The 9,897-nt window shown below is 40.9% G+C and overlaps 1 protein-coding gene and 1 long non-coding RNA gene across 6 annotated transcripts in view; one reads left to right on the top strand and one right to left on the bottom strand.

The window, feature by feature from the left end:
* Positions 1-685: 685 nt before the first annotated feature.
* On the bottom strand, positions 686-2,740 carry LOC140209486 (uncharacterized). The gene is made up of 3 exons (XR_011888996.1): positions 2,669-2,740; positions 2,506-2,581; positions 686-2,061 (listed from the first exon to the last, which is right to left on the bottom strand). It is a non-coding gene; the product is annotated as an uncharacterized lncRNA (long non-coding RNA).
* A 464-nt stretch (positions 2,741-3,204) lies between these two features.
* Positions 3,205-9,897, top strand: part of tcf12 (transcription factor 12) — a 361,463-nt gene continuing 354,770 nt past the window's right edge. For all 5 annotated transcript variants that reach the window (XM_072278449.1, XM_072278446.1, XM_072278444.1 and 2 more), the window contains exons 1-3: positions 3,205-3,451; positions 4,143-4,235; positions 4,812-4,884. In XM_072278449.1, the coding sequence (XP_072134550.1) occupies positions 4,164-4,235; positions 4,812-4,884 (145 nt within the window). In that variant the 5' untranslated portion in view covers positions 3,205-3,451; positions 4,143-4,163. The remainder of the gene's footprint in view (positions 3,452-4,142; positions 4,236-4,811; positions 4,885-9,897) is intronic.

The raw sequence follows: 9,897 nt of genomic DNA, 5'->3' as shown, positions 1-9,897 counted from the left end.
CGTGGAATTCTATTACATTAAATAGACGAACAGAGCCTACAAAAAGATGCTCTGGTAAATGTAAATTAGCTTTCAGTCTAACAGTCCTCTGAATTGCTTCATGGGGTTGTCAGTGCTGCTGGTATCAAATTCAGATGTGGGGAGTGAGAGTGACTGTTTTTGTGGCAGCTTAAACCCCCGAAAGCTGAAATATAAGCAGAAAATTGCTTCCAAAGCAATGCAATACCGAGATGAAATTAATTCTACCAAGGCATGACACTTAATCACAATTATTTTACGTGGAAATGCGTTAATAGTCTTTATTTTAGAACAAATATATAAATTTGACGCTAAAAATCAATGGAAGTTATGCTTTGTTACAAACATAGAAATAATTTCAGTTGTGAGTTTGTGTGAGTCCCTTTAGAAGAAAACATTTTTGATAAACTTGGGATAATAAAAGCTGGTTAGCAGCAATTTAAACTTAAAGCGAGCTTATGCTGTTTTTTAATGACTAGAACAATCTGTGGGAGAGGAAATACAGAAAATTGTGCATGTTGCATTAAGCAACCTCGGTATTACTTTTGTAACTTGAAAGTACAGTTTCTGTTGTCCACTTCGGCCTGCTCGGTTTGATAATGATGTTACAATGATTACAGAAACATAGCACCCGGACGAAAAGACTGGTCTAGTGAATTCTTTATCATATGATTATAACAGACACGTTTTGCACTTGGACCATTCTTTATCGCCACAAAGCAAAATGTATAATGGAGAAGTTTATGATTTTCCCGTATTTTAAAGTTTATTCCGATCGGAGCTGAAATCGGGCGTTAATACAGATAAAATACGAACAATTTGTTAATGTACCTTCAGCTCGCTTGTTTACAATACCTAGATCATTTACTTGCAAGAAGCGGGATATTCTAGACTATTATATTTAAGCACTTTTAAATAGATGATAGTTTAAACTAGTTAGAAGCTAATCAAAACTTTAGATTGCTTATGATATTTATCTACACAAATGCTATTTTTTTACCATAAAACTGTTTTTTTCAAACAGAGCAGACACCTTTCCGTTTGAGTCATCGGTTTTCATAACCTCGGGACGTCTCAAAGGCTTCACGGCCAATGAAGCAAATTATCAGACTTTTTAAAAAATTGTTGAATGAGAATTGGGGTGACGTCCGTTTACATTGAGAACAGATTATTTCAGATTAAGAGCTATGTTTTGCAACATAATTGGCAATGAGTGTTAGGCGCTGCCACTGAAATATTTGCCAGCTCCGTGCTTTAGTCTGTAAACTGAAGCCACAGCATATTGTGTCGTGCATTTCGCTCTGCTCGAGAACTCGTCCTGTTGAAATGATCGTATCTGTCACCCGAAAATAGTTGCGTTTAAGCATCTCAGTGGATGAAACGGCGGAATGTTTAATTAATTGGATAAACTTAACCGATGAAGAGCTGGACACGGATAAAATTAACGTGAATGGGAATTGCATATTTTAAAATTGCACTGTTGTTTTTCTATAATTTGTCATTGCTTGTTAACGTGAAATGATTCCCTATTAGTAGGCAGTCGGAGGCTGTGATTTCAACAGATGAGGAGCAAGCAGCGGGAATACTCCGCTGAAATTGGCTGCTGTGACCAGCTTCCAGCAGAGTTTAACCGGGGGAATGCGGCGCTGCCGCCGGTCCGACGTGGGGTTTAGGTCGGCAGCATCCACTCCGCTAACATGCCGAGCCTGTTTTCTGGGATTAAAGAAAAGGGGATCTTGGGAAAGGGTGGATGGTGCCCCAACTTCCGTTATTTTTTTGTTTGCCAGCAGCATTTCAATACAAATATAGTGTATCGGAACTACTAAAAAGAGAGCAACGTGCTGACAACTGGGTGGTGTTTGTCCAGTTTATATAAAATTATAATATTCATTGGGTGAACTGAATGGTCCGGTTTAGCTGCCTGTTTCCACAAATGTCACATGTTGCTTTTCACATTGGATGGAACGATCCTCAATAAATCTTTCGAACTTCATTTCGATTGTTCGCCTCCTCTTCCGCTACCTTTCACTCGCGTGGGAATTACTGCGTCCGGTGAAAAACAAACAGACAATTAAAAATAAACTGGAAGCAAACGAATAAAACCTAGGGTGAAAAAATCGCGGAAAAACTCGAGGCTTCTAACAAAAAAATCGCACTGAAAATATTGGCACTAGGTTCTACATTTGACGTCTATATTCATTCAATCTCTTCTTGACTACGTACATTTACGCTGTTATTGTTTTAACTAAATCATTTTTAGGAGTCATACACTCTTAAAAATATCACGTTCAAATCGCCATCACGTTTGAGACTCACTAAACTGAAAGTAATAGATATTCTGTCGTGCTCTAAGTCAAACAAAAATTACAGAAATATTAAATGCAATTAAGTATGAATAATTCAATGAATGGTATATTTTTGATAATAAGAAAGCGAATTTCTTTCCACTTATATGAATTAAATCTAAAAAAAATACATTTTGCTTACTTTCAGAGGCGAAATTCTGATCCTCGTAAGCCTTTCTGACAATGAAATAGTTTCATCCAGCAAGCAACCGTTCTATCTGTGACAGTGCACACATAATTAAGAAAGAAACTTTTCTAAAATTGCTATAAGTTTTAAAACGCTGCGTATAGCATAGCTTTATCACCTTAAAACAGTTGCTTAGTTTTTAAGTAACGTTATTACGACTGCCATCTATTTGGTGATAGGGTTTTCTCCCCTACTTATGTCAGTTATTTTGAAGCCTTACATTTTCAGTAAACATTGCCTGCAGGATGAATATATGTGTGTATATATTGGCCCCAGTATACTGAGGGGCGATAACATCTGCTTGGCCATGCGTGTAATTCGACCCCATCAAGTAATCTTCTGTCAATCAAAGACAGAGGAAAACAGAGACCGTCTCACCGCTGCCGCTGCCTGCCGCACAAACAAAGGATCCTTTTCACTCATTGTCATTCATTTTTTTTTTGTAATCTCCATATCCACTGAGATACAATGGCCAAACCCAAGGTTAAACATTAGACTGCACACTGCATGTTCAGTGCCTATCAAATCTCACAGGGTTGGGTGGGGGGACGCCAGAGAGAGAGAGAGAGAGAGGGAGAGTGTGTGTGTGGGTTCCCCCCTCTTTGCACAAGGAGTAGGTCGGAGGGATACAGCGTCTTATTTCGGCGTGGTGACGCGGCTCAGCCCTCTTCTCCCCCCAAAAAAATGTCCGCCTGAAGGATCGGCGGGCTGCGGTGGGTGAGAGAGAGAGACGGCGAGGCGCAGCCAGCCGCGTCACACACACACATATAACCCAGCACAGGCCGAGCCAGTGCGGGTCGGCCCGGCTCGGTGGCAGGAGCGCGGGGTGGGGGAGTTACAGCCCTCACCCTCAGGCGGGACCGCTGGCGGCCGTTGGATGTGTGGTGGAGGGGCGAAAGAGGTGAGGAGGGGGGCCCCTGGGTAGCCTGAGGGCCTGGCCGTCGGAGTTGGACGGCTGGAGCCCAGGAGCGAGGCGACTTGCTGGTCAGAGGGAAGGGGGCTGGGTCGGGGCCTGTGCCTGGGCCTGCAGCTTGGGGCCAGGAGCGGGGTGAATGGGCAGCTGGGCGGGGCGCCGGGCGGCACCTTGACCCTAGAGCTCGCTCTAGTGCCTCCTGCCCCCGCCTGGAGGGCTGGCTGGACCCCGGCCTACTCGCTAACTACCAGGGGCAGAGGAGTTGATCTCCTCACCCACCACCTCCAACCCCGCCAGCTGCTGGAAGCTGTTCTATGCACAAAACTTAATTCTGGTGGTTTATCCTCTTAAAAACATTTGCATTGTGTTTTCCCAGTCGAGGTTAAATAGTCTTTGTCAGGTGGAATGTTAACTTGTCATTTCTGGTAAAGTAACTTGTACTTTTGTGGTTAGGAAGGATATGCGGTAGGATATTTTTGGAGTCTGATGCAGAGTTTTACTTGCACAGCAAGTTCCCCGGAGTCTTTTATTTGTAGGGAGTTGCAATCTTGGATTTTAAGTCGTTCTTTTCTTTCCGACCTCCTAGCCTAGCTCCAGCACCTTATTGAACGCATTTGCTGACGGTTTTCTTAAAGTAATTCATTGTTTTGAGTAATGTGAATATCTGTTTTGTTCATAGGTTTAGTGCGAATAATTCAAGATGAATCCACAGCAACGGATGGCCGCTATAGGAACGGACAAGGAATTGAGCGATCTGCTCGATTTTAGTGCGGTATGATGTTTCCAGATTTTATTTTTTTAACACCATTTACTTATCACTCAAACAATGTGAAAATCGCGTTCCCTGCATCCAGTTTAGTCAGAATCGAACTCTTCAAGTTTTATGTTATGTCTAGACTTAAGGCCAGTAGTTTTAACGGAATGGATTTATTAGGAAAGTGATGCAATTTTTGTGTGACGTTTCGCATAAGCTTAATTTTCAGGTTAGCTTTGAATTATTTTAGCTGAGTTGACTAGCTCCAGCTTTCCCCTGATCACTGCTGTGATAGTGGTAGTGGCAAGCAAGCACGTTTAAAAAAAATATGTATATATTAAGCTTTTACTAGAAATTATCCCTTTTCATCAGTTTTAGGATTTGCAGTCTTGATGATTAGCAAAAACATTCTTTACTACATATTGAATTGGTTTAATTAAAAATTGAAATGTTTTACACCATGGTTCTTGTTTATAACCATTTTAGTACATATTTTCATAACTTTGTTGCCATCTGTATGGCTCTTGAATGTGTTTGGATGTGTTGAATATCATGGTAACTGCACAGATTAATCATTAATTTTGTTTTTTTTAGATGTTCTCTCCTCCTGTTAATAGTGGAAAAAATGGACCAACTACACTTGCGAGCAGTCAGTTTGGTGGTTCGGGTAAGACTAAAGTACCATCTGCAATTAATATTTTGAAATGGATTAATTCACAGGCAAATCATTTTTCTGCTTGTCGGTTGTAGACATATTGAACTGTTTCGGAGGTTTGTTAATACTGAAATGTCTGAATGCTGGTGCTGGAAGCATCTAGCTTTGTATTTTGCAGACAGTGGAGATGACTAGAAAATTGTCACCCTTCTTGGGGGTTGATCTTGAATCTTAATTTGGAATTTAAGGATTAATGCAGAGATTGTAAATGATGTGGTCTGCTATTAATAAATTAGGAAGTATGTGTTGAAAGTGAAAATTGTGTTTTATTTAGTATTGGATTTAGTTTCTAGATGTATGATTGAGATGAAATTCCTTTGTTAAATACAGTAAGGGTTATTGCATTTAATAGTGTTGTATTGAGTGATTTTGAAGGCTAGATAGTAGACCTGTATCTCACAGTTAAACTCTATTGCATTATCAAAAACAATATTTAAATTGAGCTTGTTTTGATGCTTGGTTATCTTTTTTGACTTGGGTATGTGGGAGAAATGTTAGAACTTTGTGATAAAGTCAATAAATAAAGTTGCTTCAATCATACTTAGTATAATATGGGAGAACAGTTTTAGACAAATTTGTCTGGAATCTGCTCTTGTTTGAGTTTAATATTTGACAATTTTCTGCTCATGATTTAATGTTGCTTATTTTTATAGTTACATGTTCGTAGAATAGGAAGAATTTAAACTTGTTGACTTGTTATATATCTTTTGTTTCTGGCTGAGAATACGATGTGACTCTTTGTCAAAACTATTCCAAGTTTGAAATGTTATACCTCATGGTTTAAAAGGCATTACCTCATGGCACTATTTAAATACTTGTACTAGTGTTGATGAACAGTGAAGGGAATTCTTATCTGTAATTTACTTTTGAAGGAAATAATTTGCATGTTTTCTCCTGTTAAGAAAAATATCAATTTGTATCAGTGGTAACATTTCATTTAAATATTATAGATCAAGGAGAAAATAGTGACTTTCAATAAATCTGCAGCAGGTTGATAAGTTTGCATATGTGAATATAAAACAGCAATATTATTACATTTTAGGCATTTAAATGTATGAATTCATGCTTGAGTTATATATGCTATCCAAATTTTGCTCCCTATAAAAACTTCAAATATTCTTCACACAAGCATCCTTTCCAGAACTTTTGTTCAATGTCGTGTTTATTGTTAGATAGAGTGGATGTGGCGAGGCCCACAGGGCACAGCTTCAGAATAGAGGGACATTCATTCTCAACAGAGATGAGGAGGAATTTCCTTAGTCAGAGGGTGGTGAATCTGTGGAATTTGTTGCCACAGGCAGTTGTGGAAGCCAGGTTATTGAGTGTATTTAAGGCAGAGGTTGATCGGTTCTTGATTAGTCAACTGTGAGGAGTTGTGGGAGAAGGCAGGAGAATGGAGTAAATGAATCGGGTATGATGAAATGGCGGAGCATACTGGATAGGCCCAATGGCCCAATTCTGCTCCTTTGTCTATGGTCTTATGACCAATTCCACTATTACAAATTAAATGACTAAGATGATATGGTGCCACGCTAAACACAGTATTTTCAGCATCAAAATCTATGGATTCTCTGAAACTTTCGGGTGTTTTCTTTAGTTTTTCTATTTTGGTATCAAAAAATTTCAGGTTTATGCATTTTTTTGATAAATTCACTTTTAAAATTGATACAAATGATGCCATCTTGAGTGTTGTATAGGTTATAGGCGTTTCATGTATTGTTCCTAATAACTTAACATTGTAAATGGAAAATCAGGGCATGTTGACATGTTTCACTGAAGACTAACAGAAATGTTTATCTACAACCATTAGAACTGCGCAGTCAAATTTGCACATTCTGACTTAGTTTTGTTGACCAGTCATTATCTAACTAAGATACCATTTCCTTAACACCTGGTCTTTAAGCCTTCATTCCAGTGACATTGTCAGTTATGTGCTTCTTGGTAGATCCCAGTGAAATAGAATGTTGTACGTTGGTCTCATTCTGGAGGTTTGAGCAATCAGATCTAGTGTGACGTGAAAACATTGGAAACAAATTGCAGGTTGGGCAATATCTGAAATGTTAAACCCTGTTTCTCATTTCAAAGATGCCATCTGACCTGCATGGTGATTTGAGCATATATTGTTTTTTTTCTCATTTTTCCAACATCTTTTTTGAGTTCCGATCAAAAGGGAAATATTCAGTAGGTTCAGTTTAACGTCAAAGAAATGTATACAATATACATACTGAAATTCTTTTTCTTCGCAAACATCCACAAAAACAGAGAAGTGCCCCAAAGAATGAATGACAGTTAAATGTTAGAACCCCAAAGCGCCCCCCCACGCATAAGCAGCAGCAAGGCAATGACCCCCCCCGCACCACCATCATCAGTCAAGAAGCATCAGTGCCCCCCCACTGAGCACTCAAGCATGCAGCAAAGCATCAATAAAGACACAGACTTGCAGTACCCCAAAGACTACTCATTCACCTGGTAATTCGACGTGCCACAGGCTCTATCTTCCCCCTAATAAGGGAAAAAGAGGTGTCCCTGTTTCACAGTGAGAGAGGAGACATAACAAAAACAACTCACTGATTTATGGTGTTAAAAGTCTGATGCATTGCTTTTTCTGAGCTCTGTGCCCAAAGAACTTGGGTCCCTGGGCACACAGCCAGCTTGCTGCTTACGATTTTCCGTCTCCCGCAACACACCAGTTTTGTGTGGCAGCAATGATATTGAACCTGCTCGCCTCCAGAGCCACGAGAATCTGGCACCCTGAAGGCACGTCAGTCTTCTATGCCGTGTCCTTGGCATATTGAAAAATGGCCAGTCACGAGGCCTTGAGAGCAGGTCCCATTCCCGCAAAGAGCCGAAGTCAGCATGTAACTCCAGGTCAGGGTCTTCAAAAGAACCTTGAAAAGGGAAAAAAAGAGATATTAAAGATAGGAATAGTATTGGTAGAGTAGCAATATTAGAGATGCTCTTTGTAGATGGCATGTTGAATTCCTGTTGAATCTTACAAGGAGGATCCAAATCATAACTCTTAGTCAACGTAATTAGAACACATGAACTGGGTAGTAACTTCATTGGAGATCCATTAGCTTTTTCACATCTTCAATTGCCTACTTAACAAAAATGTTGATTTAAAACCAAGTATAAAGCCCCTTTGAACACACTATAGTATAATACAGGTGAAAATCTTTGAGGTTCAGTGATTTGCTCTAAAATATGGGAGTCATTCATTGAGGGTTATACTACGTTAACAGATGCATAATCTGGTCCAGAAATAATTATAAATCCATGTTTTTATGGATTATAAATATTTTCTCTGGACTCAGCTCATGGTATGAACTGATTTGTATCAACAAAATCATATTTAACAAGTGTTATGTTAATCTTTGTGCATTGTTATAAACAAGGATGTATTGTGCACTTGCAAACCATCATATGGTGGAGGGTCTGAAAGAGTTAATTCTAACAGAATAGAAAGATTTCAAAGAAAGGTACTTGTTCAGAGCCATTTGGTTTGTGAATGTTTGCAGTTTGTTCATTTACTGGTGCGCTTATGCCATTATTTTTAATAACATTTGAGAATGTAAAATAACTACACAACGCTGGAGGAACTCAGCAGGCCAGGCAGCGTCTATGGGAAAGAGTACAGTCAATGTTTTGGGCTGAGACCCTTGTGGCAGGACTGGAGGGGTGGGGGGAGAGAAATAAGGTGATAGGTGAAACCTGAAGGAGGAGGGATGAAGTAAAGAGCTGGAAGTTGATTAGTGAAAGACATACAGCGTTGGAGAAGTGGGGAGTCTGATAGAGGACAGAAGGCCATGGACGAAAGAAACGGAAGGAAGAGCACTTTTGGGAGGCGATGGGTGGGCAAAGAGATAAGGTGAGAGAAGGAAAAGGGGATGGGGGATGGTGGGGGTGGGGTGGGCATTACCAGAAGTTCAAGATATTGATGTTCATGTCATCAGGTTGGAGGCTACCCAGATGTTGTTCCTCCAGACTAAGTGTGGCCTAATCAGGACAGTGGAGGAGGCCATGTATAGACATATTGGAATGGGAAGTGGAATTAAAGTGGGTGGCCACCAGGAGATCCCCGTCTGACGGCTGGAATGTAGGTGCTAGGCAAAGCGGTCTCCCACTCTACATCAGGTCTCACAGATTATACAGGAGGCCATACCAGGAGCACTGGACACAGTCTATAACCCCAGCAGACTCACAGGTGAAATGTCACCTCACCTGGAAGGACTGTTTGGGACCCTGAATAGTAGTGAGGGAGGTGGTGTAGGAGCAGGTATAGCACCTGTTCAGCTTGAAAGGATAAGTGCCAGGAGGGAGATCAGTGGGGAGAGATGAATGGACAAGGGAGTTGCGTAGGGAGAAATCCCTGTGGAAAGTAGAAAGTGGGGGGAAAGGAAAGATGTGCTTGGTTGTGTGATCCTGTTGGAGATGGCAGAAGTTGTGGAGAATAATGTCCTGGATGTGGAGGCTGGCAGGGATAAGAACCCTGTCTTTGGTAGGATGGAGGGAGGATGTGGTGAGAGCAGATGTGTGTGAAATGGAAGAGATGTGGTTGAGGACATAATTGGTGGAGGAAGGGAAGCCCCTTTGAAGGAGGAAGACGTCTTTGTTCTGGAATGAAAAGCCTCATCCTGAGAGCAGATGAGTCGGAGGAATTGAGAGAAGGGGATAGCGTTTTTATGAGTAACAAGGTGGGAAGAGGTATAGTCCAGGTTGCTGTGAGAGTCCATTGGTTTGTAATAGACATCAGTAGATAAGCTGTCCCCATCTTCCCGCCACCTTACCAGGGATAGGGTTCCTCTTGTCCTCGCCTACCATCTCACCAGCTTCTGCGTCCAGCACATAATTCTCCGCAACTTCAGCCATCTCCAAAGGGATTCCACCACCAAGCGCATCTTTCCCTCCCCCACTTTCTGCTTTCTGCAGGAATCGCTCCCCATGTGACTTGTCCATTTGTCCCTT

Source organism: Mobula birostris, chromosome 14, assembly GCF_030028105.1.
Source record: "Mobula birostris isolate sMobBir1 chromosome 14, sMobBir1.hap1, whole genome shotgun sequence".
Taxonomy (NCBI): domain Eukaryota; kingdom Metazoa; phylum Chordata; class Chondrichthyes; order Myliobatiformes; family Myliobatidae; genus Mobula; species Mobula birostris.
The sequence above is the reverse complement of the archived record's forward strand: the minus strand, read 5'-3'. Positions and strand labels throughout refer to the sequence as shown.